Here is a 19,827-nt window from a genome sequence, read left to right as displayed (position 1 = left end):
TCATTCATCAGTTGCTAGACATATGAATAGTTTCCACTTTTTGGCTATTATGAACAATGCTGCTATGAACATTTATGTACTCTGCATGGTTTTGAGCCTGTCATTATCTTACAGACCCTTTGTCAGATCAACTAATCTCACACACAGCCCTACTGACTCATAGGCTTGGCTTGTGCTGTTGGGGGAAACAGGGCTGCTGCTGCATACTGCACACATGCAAGCATTCCTGGCCACAGGGGTAAGTGGAGGTCAAATCCAGCCACTTGCCCCTGTGCTTTGGAGTTGCTTTAGTTACTCACTTCTTTGAATGCTTTGCTGCCTCCCTTGCATTTGTTCTTGTTGCTAGCTGCTGTCCATCAGTTGCAGATTGGACCATTGTGATCCATAGAGTTTTCATTGACTGATTTTCAGAAGTAGACCATGAAGACTTTCTCCCTAGTTTGCCAGTCTCACCTCTTAGTCCTCATAGGCTGCCCTGCCATGCAAAATGCTAAGAGACATCTTGAAAGTTTTAGAGCACCTAAGGAGAAGATAAGAACCCCTGAAAAGTAAGAAAATGGCTCAGGGGTATTGACCCATTCTTGTGCCAGAATATCTTGCCTGCTACAGCGTTCAGTATGGATTACACCTAAACATAAAGAAAACAAAGGTCCTCACAACTGGATCAATAAACAACACCATGATAAACAGAGAAAATATTGATGTTATCAATGATTTCATTTTATTTGGATCCACAATCAATGCCCATGGAAGCAGCAGTTAAGAAATCAAAGGACATATTGCACTGGGCAAATATACTGCAGAAAACCTCTTTAAAGTGTAAAATGGCAAAGATGTCATTTTGAGAACTAAGGTGTGCCTGACCCAAGATCTTTTCAATTGCCTAATGTGCATGTGACACATGGACAATGAATAAGGAAAACTGAAGAAGAATTGATACCTTTAAATTATGGTTTTGCCAAAGAATATTGAATATAATCCATGGACTGCCAAGAAGAATGAACAAATCTGTCTTGAAAGAAGTAAAGCCAGAATGCTCCTTAGAAGTGAGAATGGCCAGACGTTGTCTCTCATACTTTTGTCATGTTATCAGGAGACACCCGTCCCTGGAGAAGGATATCTAGCTTGGTAAAGTAGAGGGTCAGCAAAAAAGAGGAAGACCCTCAACGAGACGGACTGACACAGTGGCTGCAACAATGTGCTCAAACATAGCAACAATTTTAAGGATGGCACAGGACCGGCAATGTTTCATTCTGTTATACGTAGGGTCACTATGAGTCAGAGCCAACTTAACAACACCTAACAATAAAACTGCGTATAACTTCTTCACACTGTCTGAAATTCCATCAGTCAGAGATCCATTTTAAATTATCCAACCCTCGTAAAATGCATATGCCTATGGAGAACTTAGTATGAATTAGTGCAAAAGCTCATTTTTCTACTCCCACTTAGTTAAGATCAGCTTCACGGGAAGAGTGCCAGTGCTTGTTAGTATTAGAAAATGATGAGCAGAATATTTTTGAACACACTATTTTGAGGAGGCGAGCCAGAATGGGGAGCTTTCTAGCAGTTGTTCGTAGCCTTTTCTAGGCCCCTGGCTCCTTTGAAAATCATATGAAAACTTTATATACATAATCATGAGCACAATTTTAGGGTCTTTGACCCCAAAATCCTTATTCAGAATGCTTGCTAGAGGTTCCAGGGCTTGGGATAAAACGTGCTGAGAAGTGTCAAAGGGGCACACACATACACAAATACACACACACACACACACACACACAAAGCTGACATATCACTCACCAATTTGAGAGTTTTGCCCAAGTGTGGTTCTGCCCAAGGAAAGCTCTTGCTTTATCTTCTTGAATCCTGTGCACCCTCTCCCTGCACTTGACCATAGACCTTTAGCTAAACTGGCCTTTGAAGTTAGCCAAGTTTTTAAAACAACTTGTTTCTATGGGAAAATGTGATCTAAGTTCTAAATAACATATCTATTCACTACCATCTAAATTTCAGGTATGAAACATGGTTTCAGCACTGCAGAGGTTGATGATTTAACTGTTGTTGTTGTTGTTGTTATTTGCCATCGAGTCAGACCCCACTCACAGCGACCCCTCCTTGGGTTTCCGAGGCAGTATCACTACGGAAGTAGATTGCCCCATCTTCCTTCTGATGATTTTACTGGGGAAATAAATTGTAAACATGAACCATGAGAGATTAGCACATGATACAATCAAGTGTTATCATGCAAACCTAAGTACTCTAGAGGTTCAGAGAATGGAGGGATCAGTATAGGTGAGAGAACTTGGCCGTCTGTGCTGGGACAGACACAGCCAGAAGACTGTGTCCAGGACTGAGCATCAGATTTCAGAAAGCTCTCTGACAAGTCATGTCTAGACAAGGGCAGCCAGGAAGGGAAGATGTTTGTTTAAAAGACTCTAACAGGAAGCATGTCCTATGAGGAATGGCTAAAGGGACTGGGATGTTAGGCCTGTAGAAAATCACAATGCCAGATAGAGGAAGCCCAATAGCTGTTCTTTTGGGCACCATGGTGTCATATAAAGAACAAGGGCTTAGGAGGCAGACAGTTTAATCCTAGTTTCATTTTCCACTTGCTATATGACCTTCAGCAGGTCAGTTAACTTCTCTGATGTTAAATTTATCATCATAGAGTGGAGATAATAATGATAATGAAGGAGTCCCTGGATGCTACAAATGGGTAACACACTTGGCTGCCAAACCAAAAAGCTGGAGGTTCAAGGCCATCCAGAGGTGTTTCAGAAGGTAGGCTTGGCAATCTGCTTCAGAAAAAAAAAAAAAAAAAAAAAAAACAGCCAAAAAAAAACAAACAAACTGTGGAGCACAGTTCTACTCGGAGGCACATAGGTCTCAATGAGTTGGCATCAACTCTGTGGCAACTGGTTGGCTGGTAATGAGGAAGATCATCAATAATATATTAAAAGCACATTCCCTGAACAGTAGTCCAGAGCAGTGGGAGAGTGCCCATGGCACAAGATGCAGGGGATGCAAATCCCAGTTCTGCCACTTACTACTCATATAACTCAGGCAAGTTTTTTTTTTTCCTTTTTAATTGCTCTAAGCTCAGTTTCCTACATGTAAAATGGGAATGATGATGCCTACCCCATAGGTGCCATGATAATTTGATAAGGATACATGTCAAACACTTAACAGAGTACCGTACACACTGCAGATATTTAATAAAAGTTATCCAAAAATTGTAGGCATCCCACAAGTGGCAGTAACTGTTGTTAACAAGTGTGAGGCAGCCTTATGGCTTCTGTGTAATTTCAGAGGACAGGCTATTCTGTGGTTGGATGCAGTAGGGAAGCCAACTTGAGCTCAACAGAAAGATCTTACCAAGCATCAGATCAAGGGTTTGTCATACTGAGTGATGGAGACACCACAGAGCAAGCATCCCAACATTTTTCAGGATGGCATACATGGAAAATGAAGTAAATCAATGAGGCTGCTTACAGCTGGAGACCATGCAGGGGACTCTCGGTGCCCCAGATGCCACTGTACCACTCTAAGGCTGAGGACATCACTATCTCTGCACATCTGTAACTCATTTTTGATTCCCCAGTTAAAAAGCACTTGTGTAGAGGACTCCTGCTTTGTGGGAGAGGCTGGGTTCAGGGACCTCTAGGGCTCTGTGCAATATTGAGATGTTGGTTAACAAAGTTTGGTGGAGGAGCAGAGATTTGGGCTGAGCTTTGAAGGATAGCTAGGATTTGGGATTGGGTAGGAACAGAAGAAGGAGTCATCATTTTGGATGAGAATTTTCTCCCAAATGATCATCAATGACCTCTTAAATGCCCTTTCTGATACTATGATTCTTGCTGATTAAAGGGATTGATCTCACCCTCCAATATGATGTGATCATGAAAAATCTTTTCCTTCCTTACTTTCTTTTTTGCTTTTTTTTTTCCTCATTGACGTCAGTCCCTTTCCTGTCTTCACTCAATCTAATACTTTATCTTTTCTTTAGATGCTCATAATCCCAGGATCATTATTTGTATCTGTTTCACTGAAGTTTTCTAAATCTCTATTCAAAGAGAGCTCTGGCATGGTCTGTTAGTAGGATACCATCTTAGGACCTCTCCCTTCCCTCCTTACTTTCATCTTTACTTTCCTGGGCTTTGGGCCCTGCATGGCTGCTTACCGTGACTGTTTTCTATCCAGCTACAGCTCAGACATCTGTCCCTGCAGGGCTTTTGTGTAAGGCATACTGGGAGGTTGGAAGTCAGGTCAACTGCCTTCTTGGCTTCATTCATTGCTCAGTACTCAAGAAGCATTAGGCCTTGGATTCTCCATCTGTGAAATGAGTGTTTCCTCCCACCCACCTTCACAGTAGGTGTGTAGGGAAATAAACCCCCAGAAAACTGCCCTGTGACTTCTAGGAAGTACAGACTGCCAGACATGCTGGGGAGCAGCCACCGTCTCAGGCTTGAGCCACTTTGGTAGTTTGAGCTGCAGTGAGTTTCCAGGTAAGAAGGCAAGATTTGTGTCTCCATTTGAAGACAAGTGGCCCATCAGCCAAAGTTGGATGGAGCTGAGCTAAGAGACAGTGTGTTGAAGACTCCTGGATTGAATGTAGCCCAGTGATACTCCCTCGGAGCCTGCAGCACTCCACACTTCCACTTGAGAAATGACCAGGGGAGATTTATAACCTCACAGCATCTCCCAAGAAGTGCCCTTCTCCTGAGACTCTCAGTGAGTAGAAAACATCCTCACTGAATGGTCTTGATGCTGGAGTAGTCCCAGGGCATCCAGGAAATAAACCCATTTGAAAAAGGAGCACATTTATACATTCACAGAAGGAGCTGCTGGGAGGTTTTTACCATGGGTCAAAGAAACAACCTGTGGCTTTTATGGAGATAGAGCGATGTGCACCAAGCAGGAGATTTCTTTTATGTGTTATTTATTTATTTAATACTCACAGAATGTGCTAGATATGCTTCTGACTACTTTTCCAATATTAACTCATTTAAACCCTTATAACAACCTGGAGGTAAGTTGGGATTATCCTCCTATTTTGCAGTTGAAGAAACTGAGTGTCTTGGTCTCCTAGTGCTGCTCTAACAGACATACCACAAGTGGGTGGCTTAAAAGACAGAAATTTATCTTCTTACAGTTCAGGAAGCTAGAAGTCCAAATTCAAAGCATGGCTCTAGGGGAAGGTCCTGTTTTACCTATTTCAGCTTCTTGCAGCCAACAGGGAGCTCTGGTGGCATAGTGCCTAAGGCATTTGGCTGCTAACCAGAAGGCTGGGGGTTCAAACTCACCAGCCACTCCTTGGAAGGAAGGTTGGGCAATCTACTTCCATAGTGATACCGCCACGGAAACCAAAGGAGGGGTCGCTATGAGTTAGATCCGACTCCACGGCAGTGGTTATGTTGCATTTTTTGCAGCCAACAATACTTGGAGTTCTGGGCTTGTAGATTCATCTGCCTCCATCATCATCAGATAGTCTGTCTTCCCCCTGTTTGTCCCTGCTTCTGTGTTTAATCTGTTCTTTTTATAACTCGAAAGTGGTTAAGTTTAGGACACAGTCTACTGATATGGCCCCATTAGCATAACAAAGAATACCCTGTTCTCAGATGGGATTATATCCACAGTAGAGGGGTTAGGATTCCAATACATATTTTGGGGGGACACCATTCAATCCATAACATTGAGTGACTTGCCCAAAGTGGTAAGAGGCAGGACCAGGATGCATGATGGTGGTCTGGCTCTAGAGTCCATGTTCTTGCTGACTTCTCACAGTACTGCTCCAGGACTTCCCAGAGAGCTGAGCAGTGTGCCTTCGTAGACTCAAGTGTCCCCTTCTCCTCTTCCACAAATACACATTACACATCAATGGCAGAAGCAGCACTATTATAATCAGGGCAACCAGACTCCTAGAATTCCTGGTAAGTCAAAATCACTGACATGGTTTCTACCCTCTCCCACTACCTCCACATCCACAGATACATACACAGGAAATGGTGAGAAGTACACAGGAAATGGTGAGAAGTAGTTACCCCTTAGGCCCCTGTCCTCATTCACTAAACAGATACATACTGAACACTTAGCATGTGCCAGGCATTTCCCCTGAATTGGTGAAATAGGGGTGAGAAGAAAGACATGGTACATTTTCTTAAAGAGTGTGCAGCCTGTCTAGTTGGATGACAGCTACTAAACACTCCTTGGAGTGTGAGGAGTCCTGGATAAGGTGGGCTCTCAGAGTATATAGGCTTAAGGTGTGTGACAGGGAAGAGAAGGAACAATCTTGCTTCAGTGTGAGGGAGGGATTGAAGTAGAAGCCAGCAGGAGGGAGAATTGTTTTGAGATTGCAGCAGGGTGAAGAATGGGAGGGTAGCAGATTTTTACAATGGAAGACCATATAGGAATAAAAATGAGAAACTGCAGTTACACAGAATAATCATAGATGGATCCCACAATGATAATATGAAGTAAAATTTTTAAAAACAAAAACAGTTGCTTGAAACAAAAACAGTCAAGTCATTTCTGATTCATTGCAATCCTGTATGTGTCTGAATAGAACTGTGTTTCATAGGGTTTTCAATGTTGACTTTTCAGAAGTAGGTCACTAGGCCTTTCTTCCATAGGGTGAAATACCACATACTGTATGGTTCCATTTATATAAAGTTCAATAACCAGGCAAAACTAAGCCATACTATGAAGAATGTAACACAGATAGTAAAAGTGTAAAGAAAAGCAAGAAAGTGACTATCATAAAAATTAGGTTATCTTTGGGTAGGATGTGGCAGGGCTTTGAACAGTTTCCCAGTTTCCCAGTCATGGCTGACAAAGCAAAACCAGAATGGACCCAAATTTGTAAAATGTGAGAGCAATAACTGGAACAGGAAAAATTACAGGTTAACACCTTGCTAGAAACTTAATCTCCTGTTAGAAAATAAGGGCAGCATGCATGTTGTATAGCAACAGAATCACTGGTACGACAGAGTCAGAAATAGTGGTGCCCAGCTCAAAGATAGTAGCCAACCATGCCATTTTGATGTGTGTTGCTGTCCATAGTCCTGACAATAATCCAGTCTCCCACATCAAGCTCCTAAAAGGGCTCATTTTACCTCTTCCAAAGTTTCCCATGCCAGGGCTTCAGCCCGTAATATTCCCCATTCCAGTTATCATTCCAGTACATTCACATTTTACAAATTTGAGTCTTTTCCAGTTTCACTAATTGAACCAGTTTGAACTGGTGTGAAGTCCTGGGATGGGAGAAGAGGGGGTAGTGATGACAGGGGAAAGAAGTAAGACTTCTAGGGTACATTATTTCTTCGCTTGAGTGGTGGCTACATGGGTGTTTGCTTTGTGATAATACATCAAGCTCCATATTTTAGTTCTTTGTACTTTTTTGCATCTATACATTTTTAAAGGTGGGGGTAAAAGAGAGGAAAAAAGAATGGAAGGTCTTAGCAAGGGCAATTATAATAGGAAAAGAAAATTGCTTTTGTGACTCATTGCACTTCTATCTATTCTAAAAGGTTCGTTCCCCACCCCCCATTTTGTTGTTGTTGTTGTTGTTTGCCGTCGAGTCGGCCCCGACTCATAGCGACCACTCCTTGGGTTTCCGAGGCAGTATTTTAGCATCTCTAAAATCAGGGTGCATTCTAGTGTCAATGACAGATTTGATAGCAATGTGTTCCTTTTAGGACCCCTCACCATCTTGCTTTCTGTACCTCAGAGAGCAGTATCATGCAAATAAAGTTGTAGCCCACAGCAGCATGTCTCCCGGAGAGGTCAGGAGTGAGGAGAAGGGAAGAAGGGGTGCATGTCAACTCCAGAATGGTACTAGGTATGGCAGGAAAATGGGAAAGTTCCTTAATCTGAGTCATACTCTAAGCCACTGTCAGCCAGCAACACAAAGTCTACTGACACCAGCATGTTGCTGGTTTCCATGCTCTATGTCCCCTGATGACCTGGCTTGGCTTCATGGTTAGATGTGAATGGGGAGGAGGTGGCAGGAGAATCTCAGGATGGGCTTTCAGTGAAAGAAGTGGTGTTAGGGCTTCAGTTCTACAGGTCAGGCAGGAACCTATGGACTGGCCCTAGCTAAACTTCTTTCAAATGTAGGACTTGCAGCAGAACCCACTCTTCAGAATGAAAGATGCTTTCAGCTTCAAGTTAGCCCAGAGAAGACTTGAGTTATGGAGCTATAAAGGGTGGTGCCAGAGAGAGATGGGAAAGAGTTTAGGTTAAGTTTCAGGGGAACTTCCTGATGGCAACTGTGGTACAATGCAACACCTACTTAATATAAATACCATAATCCTCTTCTCTGGAGACTCTGAATATTCATCTATATGATTTCTGGGAGGCCTCAGCACAGTTTATAAAGGGAGTCAATGGAGCACTAAGTGCTTTACTTGAATCATCTCATGCAGTCATATCCAAATGCCAAGAGGCAGTCACTATTTTATTATTCCCATTTTAAGCTGAGAAAAGGATTGGAAACATCAAATAACAAATTGCTAAAGTCACAAAGCTTGTAAGTGGTGGGTACAGTGCTTAGCCTCACCTCCCAAGGCCATGTTCTCAACCCTCGGACCACATTGCCCAATCATCCGTTGCTCCTTGTTAGCCCTGAGAAAGAGCAGTACTTTTCTGGTCCTCTCTGTATTCTGTTTCAAGGAAGAATTATCTGCTTCCAGAGAGCTGTTCTCTGTGCCCTTTCTTTCTTACTCCAGAGGAGTTCCTCCAAATAGTGATCAGAGAGCAACTACCATGGCTTCATGGCTTACCATGATCTCATCTGATTCCTCTTCTTGTACTCAGCCCAGAGCCTTGCCAGTTGTGCTAAAAGTAGACTGACTAACTCAAGGTCTGTCCAGCAGCCAGGACTATTTTGACACTGTCCTCAGGAATCATCTGGTGTGAGGCATGTACAAGCTGGACGGCTTCCACAAGCACTCAGATATGGTGCCAGGAATGTTCTGGCCGACACACCTGTCCCCAAAGCTGGGCCAAATACTCCTGCACCCCCCATGGCCTCCACCATGTGCCTCCTGAGACACTAGTTCCAGGAAGGATAGATGGTGGAGACTTTCACTGAGGGATGATGAGGGGTTTCTAGCCTTATCCATAAGAGAGCAACCAGACAATTTTGGTGATACCTTTTACCCCTCTCCATTAAAAGGACCATGTTAATCCTTATACTTATGATAATTACTCAGAAGAATGGAGACCCCCACACCAGAAGCCTCCATAGAGATACAAACATTATCCATCCAAGGGAGGCTGGAGGTTTTTAAAATTGGAAGAGATCTTCATCTGGTGGCTTAAATGTAAGTCCTAGTAAAAGGATCCTGACTGGAATGCCCATCCCCATCCTACTTCTCTTACCATCCATTAGGTATTTAGCACAAATTGCCCTTTAATGGAGTTTTTGTCCTTTGTGGCCTTTCCATCTAAGCTGTGAACTCTTAAAGTTGGGCAACTTCCACTTGCTGGCCCTAGATGTAGAAGACACCCAACATTGGTGGTTTGTATCAGCACAGTTGGCAACACGAGCCTTCTCTGCTCAGCAAACAAGTCTGCCATTGCCTTCCTGTGTTAGTTTACTTATCTCGTTCCATACATGAATATTGAATGTTGATTCTTTGCCTGTCACTGGTCTGGACACTGGAGATGCAATGTCTAATAAGGCTAAATCCCTGCCTTAGAGCAGCTCACAGTCTAGTGGGGAGACATATTATCATACCCAAACCAAGCCAGTTGCCATTGAGTTGATCCTAATTTATAGCAACTCACCTCCAAAGTGTGTCAGCGTAGAACTGTGCTCCACAGAGTTTTCAACATCCAATTTTTGGAAGTAGATTGCCAATCCAAGGCACCTCTGAGTGCATTCGAACCTTCAACCTTTCAGCTTGTAGCTGAGAGTTTAACCATTTAGCCATTTTCACTACCAGGGATTGTATTATCATGGATTGAGCTAAATGCAGTTATTAAAATTCAGTGATGACTAACTTAGTCTCAGGGACTTGGGGAAGACCTTACAGAGGATTTGATTTCTAAGCTGGTCTTCACAGAAGCTCAGAAACACAGACAGTGGGAAGCTGATAGAGCATTCAAGTGGAGAGGATAGCCTTTGTAAAGGAATAAAGGCACGAAAGGGCCTATTGAGGCCTAATACGGCCAAAAGCCACCATGTTTTTGCTGTGTTCATAGACCAGATGGTCCTAGAAAGGGTGGCTGCTTGGCTTCTTACCATGGACAGGGAACCTGAGGAGCCAGGACAGAAATACAGAGCAGTGCCTCCTCTGCCCCTTGGGGCCTGCAGTGTCTCCTCCCAGCTTCCCTGCTGCTCCTTCCCAATTAGAATGAAATTGGCTCCTGTGACACTGATGTGCTTTCCTTCTTGTTAGAACCTTAATATTGTATGAATCACAAGTCCTGCTGCCCAGCCTGGTGGTCAGGGTCAGAGGTGTGAATTAAAACAACACATGACCCTGATTGCCTCGGTCAGGGGCTGCTAAGGCCAAATGAAGAGGCTGCTTCCCTTTGTCCCCAGTAATGAGAGTATTACCAAGGCTGTTGGTCTGAAATCCTTTCCTCACAAAGCTTTAAGCAACTTGCAGACATCATCCAATCATAATAGCGTTAAGAGCAACCCTTTCATCAAGCACTTTACAAGTATTGTTTCATTTAATCATTAGAGAACTTTAAGATGTAGGGTTAAGTGACATGCCTAGAATCTCACAGCTAGTCATGACAGAGCCAGAATCAGAGTCCTAACCTGATTATAAAGCCCAAGCACTACTTTCTAATGCCGTTGTGAGCATAAAGAATAATCCTGGTCTGAAAGAGCTGGGCAGGTTGATTCTGTGCCCTATGAGCCCCTAAGAAGCTCTGGTGGCATAGTGCCTAAGACATTTGACTGCTGACCAGAAGGTTGGTGGTTCAAACCCACCAGCTACTCTGGAGAAGGAAGACTGGACAATTTATTTCCGTAAAGATTTACCGTCTCGGAAACCCAAAGGGCGTCGCTATGGTCAGAATTGACTCAATGGCAGTGAGTTTGGTTCTGAACTAAACAGCTAAATCTCCCCTAGCTCCCAGAGCAAATCTCGGGCACACTCAAACATTCACCACAACTTCCACCAGCCACTCAGAGGAAGGAAGACTGGGCAATATACTTCCGTAGAGATACCGCCTCAGAAACTCAAGGAGGGGTTGCAATGAGTCAGGATCGACTCAATGGCAGTGAGTATTTGTTTGAGTACCATGTGCAAGGGACAGTGCTGAGACCTGGGAAAGACACGAAGAGGCAGGCATAGCCTCAAATTTGCATTGATTAAGGATAGAGTTGCACAGCTGATTATTGTAATTGCTGTCAGTAAGCTGTATACCTGTAAAAAGTTGAGTTGGCAAAAGTTGTGTGATAGATATATTTACAATAATGACAAAAAAAAAAAAAAAAGGAAAGAATAACTACTGAGGCTGCTTGTATACATCCAAACTAAGGATTTGGTTCTTTGGTTTGAAGGTGTACAGTCATGGTTTCATGGGACATCCCAGTTAATTTGGCTAATAACATGTTGAGTTCTTTTGTTGTACCTCCTAGTTTGTTCCATAGTACCTGAGGTCATAAAAACTTGCAAGCAAAACACCACATAATGTAGGTGAACTTGGAGGACGTTATGCTGCGTGAAATAAGTCAATCACAGAAGGACAAATATTGTATTTGTCCTTTATTGTAAAAACTCAAGGAAAGGTTTATATATGGAAGGCAATTTTCTTTGCTGGTTACCGGGGGTGGGAGGGGAAGGGAAGGAACATTGCTAAACAGGTAGAGACAAGTATGGATTTGGGTGAAAGGAAGGGCAATGTACCAAATGTGAGTGATGAACACAGTGGCATTGATGAAAAAGAAGACATAGAGAGGTGCATGGGAGGTACAGACAACAAAGACGAACCCTTTTACACATACAGTACTGCATTGTCAGTGATGACAAACATAAATCTACAGGTGGACAGATGGGTGGACAAGCTGACAGATCAGGTATGTCTATGCAGAAGGAAGTGTGCCCATAACCATGTATAGGGTTGGCAGACAATGTTTCTACAAGTGTATTTGTATGTTCTGTAAGAATGTCCAGGTATATAGTAAAGCTGACAAGGGACAAGGTTGTAGTCACTTCTTGGCCACAGCCAGCTACCCAGAGGGAGCAAATAGTTGGACCTGTGGGCTCGGGACCATGCCCGCAGGAAACATTAAGCTCAATTGGCATAACATACTAAACAAAAACATTGTTCCACATCTATTTTGATGAGTAGAGACTGGGATCTTGAAAGCTTGCAAGCGGCCATCTAGACACAACGATGGGTCTCTCCTCATCCAGAGCAAAGAAGAATGAAGAAAATCAAAGATGCGTGGAAACAATTAATCCAAAGGACTGGTACACCATGCAAACCTCAGCCTTTATGACTACCAGACCAGAAGAACTAGATGATGCCCACCTACCACTGTCAACCAATTGGAGGGAGATCTGTGTAGGAGATCCTGGATAGAGAGGGAGAACAATGTGGAACAAAACTCAAAATAATAAAATAAATAAATAAAATGGACCAGGTTTGCTGGTCTGATGGAGACTGATGGAATCCCTGAGACTATAGCCCCTAGCTGCCCTTCAGGTCTGAAATTGAACCCACTCCTGTGGCTTCCAGACAAACAAAAGGCAGGCATATGAGCTGAACATTTACGTTGGGTAAATACACCCCTTGGAGAGCTCAATCATGGGAGAATAGAAGGGCTGTGTATGCACAAGGAGACAGCTTGTGGAACAGGAGTGCATGGGAGGGAAGGACACAGGGAAAAGATAACTATGGGGAAGAAGTGGGAAGAAAGCCGTTGCATTGTGGGAAATTACAGTCAAAGTCATGAGACAAAGTATATATGAACTGCTGTATAGAAAATGAATTTGCTCTGTAAACTTTCATCCAAATCACACACACACACACACACACACGCACAAAAAAAAAAAAAAAAAAAAAAACTTGCAAGCAGCCATCCAAGACACAACATCTGGTCTCTTAGAGGAAGGAGAGTCAAGAATATGAGGAGAAAATGGATGTGTGGCTAATTGCCTCCATGAACAACTGCTTCTTTTGCCATGAGACCAGAAGAATTGGATGGTGCCTGCTACCATTACTGAACATTTTGATCAAAGATTCTATAGAAGAATCTTGATAAAAAGGGAGCAAATACAGAACAGAATTTTAAACTCTCATGGAATCCAGACTTTCTAGAGCCATGAAAACAGGGTGAACCCCGGAAACTATTGCCCTAAGATAATCTTTAAACATTAAACCAAAAATATTCCCCTGAAGTCATCTTAAAACCAAACAATAGTTTAGCTTAACTAGTAAAAAGTCTGCCTTGAGCAATATGCTTGGTTAAGGTCTATCTCTGAGATCAAATTAACAACAGCAACTCAAAAGATTAGATAGGGGCAGTTGTGAGTTTATTTTAATGGGAGAGGAACAACTCAGAAAAGGAGGATAAGAATGGTTGCACAACTACAAGAATGTAATCAGTGTCATTGAAATGCACATGTAGAAACAATATCAAAAATAAATAAAATCGATTATATAAAAAAGGAGAAGTAGGCTCTGTTGTCATGTGGCTCACCACCGTGTGATGAGGACTCATGTGTGGTAATAGAAAACAATTTTGGCCTTTGGCCTTGATTCCTGTGATGTAACCTTGGGAGTAATTGAGGTGTCTTCCTCTGAAATCTCCAGACCCCACCTGAGAATTTGTGCTAACAAGTGTGGGCTGGCCAGACCAGAAAAGACTCTCCTGATGGGCCAATGTCAACTAACCTCAGGAGGCATGATTTAGCCTGTCATACATATGCAATGAGGTTCAGTCTTGACTGATTGATAAAAACCCTGACCATGGAGGCTCAGAAAGCTTCCTGGTTGGCACAGAGAGAATGATGCACTCTCTGGGATGTGGAAACTCCACGTTGGGAACACTCCCAGACCTTGCCCATGCATCTCTTCCTTATAACAATCCTAATTTATAAACTTTTGCTATAATAAACCTATAATCATAAGTATAGCACTTTCTGTGAGTTCTCGAGTCATCCCAATGAATTATCAAACCCAAAGTAGTAGTGGGAGCCAGTAGGTGAAAGTGTGAGAACCCAGGGGAGTCCCCTGAGCTTGTGGCTGGCATCCATCCTGAAACCTCAAATCTGTGGCCAGCAGGTCAGAGTTTGAGATGTGGACTCCCTAAACATGCAAATGGCATCTGTTTAGCAGTCTAAGGATGGGGTCCTTTTAAAAGTTGTGAGATCTGCCCTAGCTCTGAGTGGCTGGAGTAGAGAGAGAAAGTGCCACATGTGTGGCTGGTGTCAGAGACAATGAGAAGCAAGAAAGTGGGGATTTGATTACTCCTTACATTCTGATTCTTATCTGCAAAAGTCTCTTCCCACTGCCATCCAAAACTTGTCCATCCTTTAATGTGACCTGTTTAGCCCTCCCACCACCCAGGCCAACAACAATCTCTCCATCTCCTAACTTCTAAAGTGCTTATTACCCCCTACCACAATGTCTATTGCTTTATTTATGCTCTCTGTCACAAAGCAGTTATTTGCATGCCTTCTATGTGGAAGGCATCAGGGATATAGAAAGTAATAGGATGTGATCTCTACTCTCATGATGGACAGCCTGAAAGAGGGAGACTAACATGTAATCAACACTTGGTCTGAAGTGTACTGGGAAGTAGGGCAGACTCTTTCACCGTTTAATCACTCATCTCCACAAAGGCACTGACTTAGACTTAGTCTGCCTCCCATTAAGTAATGGGAGGAAAGACTGGCCAAGATCAAAAGAAATGAGTTCCAATCTAAGTGCTGCCATCGGAGTGACATTGGATTAGTCATCCATTTTCTTCATCTCTAAAATGGAAATATTGTTATTCCTACCGGCCTATTGGATATAGTTTCAGTGATATGCTTTATATCACTGTGGAAGTAGATTGCCCAACCTTCCTTTTGAGGAGTGGCTGGTGGGTTTGAACAACCAGCCTTCTGGTTAGCAATCAAATGCTTTAGGCACTACACTACCAGAGCTCCTAAATGAAAGTAAGTACATGAAAACATTTTACAGGTTATAAAGTACTATACAAGTAGCAGTTAGCATTTTATCTTCTGTCTCCTAGTAATGTATGTGAAAACTAAAAAAAAAACTCATTGCTGTCGAGTCGATCCCGACTCATAATGACCCTTTGCAACATAAATCTGGGAATGTAGTAGGTATTTAATAAATATCAGGTAACTTAATTTGATTTGTACACTCCTTTTACCTCAATTTTAATAGCCCTGTGGATTTTTGAGGCCATAGCAAATCTTAACACTAATAATGCTGCCTGCTAGTGAGACAGCTGTGAAGACCAAGTGAGAAGAATGTAAAAGTACCCTGGAAGCCATAAATATCAAACTGTACTCATTCTTGAGGAACCACCTTGGTCCTCTGCCCCTATTGTAGATGGGCTAGTAAGATCAGATGACCCTGGGTGTGGTGTCACAAGGCATGGGGCAACCTCCCTCCAAGCCCTAGGTACATTCTCTTTGGGGGACAAACTTTCCTCAATTTTGGCTTTCACACCATTCTAGCTACCTGTTTCCATGATGGTGTGTCTACCCCTCATTAGCCCTTCACCTCTCATTTCAGCACCCCTACCCCACGGAGGATGAGAAGAGGCAGATTGCAGCCCAGACAAACCTCACCCTCCTGCAAGTAAATAACTGGTAAGTTACCATCACTCGTCCAAATGCTTTCAGACCCAGGGATCACTCGCTTGGAAGAAGAATGGCATAGCAGGGAGAAGAGACTAGGTTGCCCAGTCCTGCCTCAGTCCCAGCCCAACTACCACACCAGTCCTCCCATTTGGGCTAGAAGAAAAAGCCGGAACCACATAGGTACCTGTAGCTCCATCTGCAGCTTCTCAGTGCCCTCTGCTGGGGAACTGTGTCAGAAACATCACTGGAACCAGCTTGCTACACAGAAAACCCAGATCCACCAGCACTGCAGGAACAGACAAGATTGCCTGCATCACTGGACTGGAGAGGCCGCCGATGGTCATTCTTGTCCACCTTCACCCCAATGTGGGCTGAACTCCAATTCTACAAAGCTGGAGTGGGAAGGAAGAGGAAGAATCAGCCCTTCTAACCCCACAGAGATCTCAGCTGTCCCATTCCCTGTATCCAACTAGGCTGTCATTGAGAGGAAGCTCAGAGAACCCAGTCTGACTGGATGAGAGTGGATCCAAGAGTGGGGGCCCCTAATGTGAGCCCTTGGCCCCCTGGAGAGATGTCAGAGGTTGGTACCTGTGGCTAAGGCTCTTCCCACCTCTGTTCAATCCTGGTGGATCTGGAGCGGAGAAGATTTCTGACACCTCTCCATGCATCATTTCTTTGCTACTTAGAAGTCACCAAGCTCTAGCTGATTTCATGAGTGCCTACTGCCCAGGATTCATTTTCCTGCTGGCCTTTTACACCCTAGATCTGAACCTGAGACTGGTCTGTATAATTGATTAATAAATTGGTTTCTGAGAGTCTGAAAACAGCTTAGCCCTCTCTGCCCGCATCCTCTACCTTCCCATTCCCTTTATCCTCTGCCCCACCATCACCACCCAATTGGTGACTAATTAGGTCTCCACCTTTAACCCTGGACAGGTTCATCAATGCCCGGAGACGTATCCTGCAGCCCATGCTTGATGCCAGCAACCCAGATCCTGCCCCAAAAGCCAAGAAGATCAAGTCGCAGCACCGACCCACCCAAAGATTCTGGCCCAACTCCATTGCTGCAGGGGTGCTGCAGCAGCAGGGTGGTGCCCCAGGAACAAACCCCGATGGTAAGAACTGGAGTCACGTGTACTCTAGACTGGGTCAGGTGGAGGGCCTTCTGGCATTCCCTCAGGGTACTTTGTGCAAAGATTCAAGGGTTGAATGTCTATTCACTTGAGTCCCAGCCCCAGCTCTGTTATGATAATTATCCCTATCTGATTTCCATTGAAGGATGTTCATATGCCTTATAAAGGGGATGTTTTTGTACATATTTCAACAAGCCAAAAGCAATCTCACAAGATGGGTAGGAGTAGGTGGTCATCTGAGTCAATAACTACTCAGCAGACCCCCTCCTCACTCCCACACTTGCCCAAGTTCCTTATCACCTTTGAGTGTCTGAACAGCTCTTCAAGAGCCAAGGCCATCTATAAATACCGAGGCAGGCAGCTGGCTTGTGAACGGAGGCCAGAGAGAGCTTTGTTTTCCCAGCTTCTATATCACACCCTCCATATATACTTTTCTAATTGCCGATCGCCTGGTGCACAATGAATAATTCAATAAGCCAGACATTTTATAGCTTGGCGTGTGAAGATAGCTCTGTGTGGGAAGTGGGTGGGGGTGTGCACGTGTGCATGCATACCTTCACGCATACATGTATTTCTGTGGTTGTGTACAGTTCTGTGTGATGGACATTCATCTTACAAGGTGAAATGGAAATAAACAGATTTGGGACTAGACAAATTTAAGAGATAATCCCAATTCTGTTATTTCAGAGACTTGTGTCCTCCTCTTTTATGATGAGGACAATAATAGCTGCCTTAGAAGAGTCTTAGAAAGTCGGAAGTGTTTACCATATTTATATAGAAGATGTTTGGCAAATAGTAGCTAGGATTGCTACTGCTTGGGACAGGGCAGAGAGGGGCAGTGAATGAATGGATGGGAGACTTCGTAACAGCTTAGGCTTGTTGTTGTTGTTGTTATGTGCCGTCGAGTCAAACCCGACTCATAGCGACCCCTCCTTGGGTTTCCGAGGCAGTATCACTACGGAAGTAGGATTGCCCAACCTTCCTTCCGAGGCTTAGGCTTAGGCACCCTTAGAAACAAACAACTCACTATCGCTTCAACCATTCCATTCCAACTCAGTACAACATTGAGGTTCTTGAGCCTGATTGGGCTCCTTCCATCCTGACCTTTTATCTCTTCTCTCATGTAGGTTCTATCAACTTGGACAACCTACAGTCCCTGTCCTCAGACAATGCCACCATGGCCATGCAGCAGGCTATGATGGCTGCACATGATGACTCATTGGATGGGACGGAAGAAGAGGATGAGGATGAGATGGAGGAAGAAGAGGAAGAAGAGCTGGAGGAGGAGGCAGATGAGCTGCAGACAACGAATGTCAGCGACCTGGGCTTGGAACACAGTGACTCCCTGGAGTAGTCAGGAAGCCCAGATGGCACTGATCACCGAGCAGGAGAAGAGTGTCGTCAGGAGGGCTTCAGGGTGGGAGGGAGGGGGATATGGGCAGGCAGCACTGGAGGAAGTTGGGCCCTAGCCTCCCATAATCAGCAGCTTGAGGAAATGCAGAGGAGATACCCTGCTCTTTCCCAACTACCAAGCTTCAATGAGTACCCCAGCCCTACTTCCCTAGAACTGCTGAGGACTCCATTTGGCAGGGCCAGTCAAGCAGCCTGTATGGAAAGACAGGAGTGAGATCTGGACTCACCCAATCCCTGAGGACAGAGGGCACCCCCACTGAAGGACTTGAGTTGTTTACAAGCCCTGCACTGTGAGGTGGATTGGTGCTGTTTGCAGAGTGAGCTCTTGCTAAGGGCAGAGCTTAAAAGAAAGGAGGAGACAAAGGGGACCTAGGTCCCACCCCCAGAAGATTTTTAGCTCCTTGGAGAGACATTCAAGGGCAGGAGGGAGCCCCAAAGCAAAATCAATGGCTGGAGGAGGGGGATGGCTTGAAGGCATCACCTCTTACAGATCAGAGTGGGACCTGGATTCCACAGGCTCCAGCTGATTCCTCCAAGGCCTCTCTTTTGGGGTACAGGCAACCATGGACTTGGAAGAGAGGGATGAGAACCAACAGGGCCTCCTGCTCTCTCTCCTGGAAACCAGGTGTAAGCTAGTGAGTTCAGGCTGTAGGAGGCTAAGAGGAATCCCTTTACTTGGGTTGGTTCCAGGACCCGAGGAGATGGCAAAACTTGGGTTGGGAGCCATATCAAAGTGACCCTAGGCAGTCACAGAATTCACCTCCTATAACAACAGGACAATGATGTCTTACCCCTGGTGTCCCAGCCCTCAGACAGAGCTCCTCAGCTGCTCCACCCCTCCAATGATCTTCAGAGAGGGTGATGCCAGGTTGGCTTGACATCTTTCTACCCCTAAGGTCTGCCATGGCTGTCTCTCTGCTCCCAGGCTGATTCCATCAGCCTGCAGCCTCGCTTCTTCATTCTATCCTTCAGAGAAGGCAGAAAAAACATTGGAAAGAAGTATCCAGCCCAATGGGAAGCCAGGGGTTGGAGAAGGTGCTACATCCCTCTTCCAGTCATATCCCATGTGTTGGGGAGGGCCCAGAGAAATGGCACCAAGAGCCTGTGGTGGTGCCACCAGCCTACCCTGCCTTGCTATTCTATATCACCATTGTTCACATGACCAGAGGAACTGGGGCTCCCATGAGAAGGAGGCTTTCCATCCATCTGCCCTAACACATGTCCCCCCTAATTTCTAGCCCCATGGTTGGCACTTCCTTCCCTTCACCCGCTCATCCCCCCAGCCCCTTTCACCCCTATGGCTGTGAATGACAGGACTGATCACATGTGTTTTCCATTGGATTTAATTTAATAGACTTGCCATTTCATTTGTAAATTGTGCATTGGCCACCTCCTTCAGTGGTGGGATATGTGTAGCTACCTAGCGCAGCTTGAGGGGACCCTCAGGGCCCTCTGGGGCTTCCCCTCACTCACCAGGTTGTATGGAGAAAAAG

At 44.5% G+C, this 19,827-nt stretch overlaps 1 protein-coding gene across 1 annotated transcript in view; it reads left to right on the top strand.

Moving 5' to 3' along the window:
* Positions 1-18,275, top strand: part of PKNOX2 (PBX/knotted 1 homeobox 2) — a 118,084-nt gene extending 99,809 nt beyond the window's left edge. Inside the window, exons 8-10 of the mRNA XM_007952105.2 lie at positions 15,721-15,797; positions 16,725-16,903; positions 18,049-18,275. Of these exons, the coding sequence (XP_007950296.1) occupies positions 15,721-15,797; positions 16,725-16,903; positions 18,049-18,275 (483 nt within the window). The remainder of the gene's footprint in view (positions 1-15,720; positions 15,798-16,724; positions 16,904-18,048) is intronic.
* The last annotated feature ends 1,552 nt before the right edge of the window (positions 18,276-19,827 follow it).

This window comes from Orycteropus afer, unplaced genomic scaffold (assembly GCF_000298275.1).
Source record: "Orycteropus afer afer isolate SDZICR_OR568_19922 unplaced genomic scaffold, OryAfe1.0 scaffold00325, whole genome shotgun sequence".
NCBI classification, from domain to species: Eukaryota; Metazoa; Chordata; class Mammalia; order Tubulidentata; family Orycteropodidae; genus Orycteropus; species Orycteropus afer.
The sequence above is the reverse complement of the archived record's forward strand: the minus strand, read 5'-3'. Positions and strand labels throughout refer to the sequence as shown.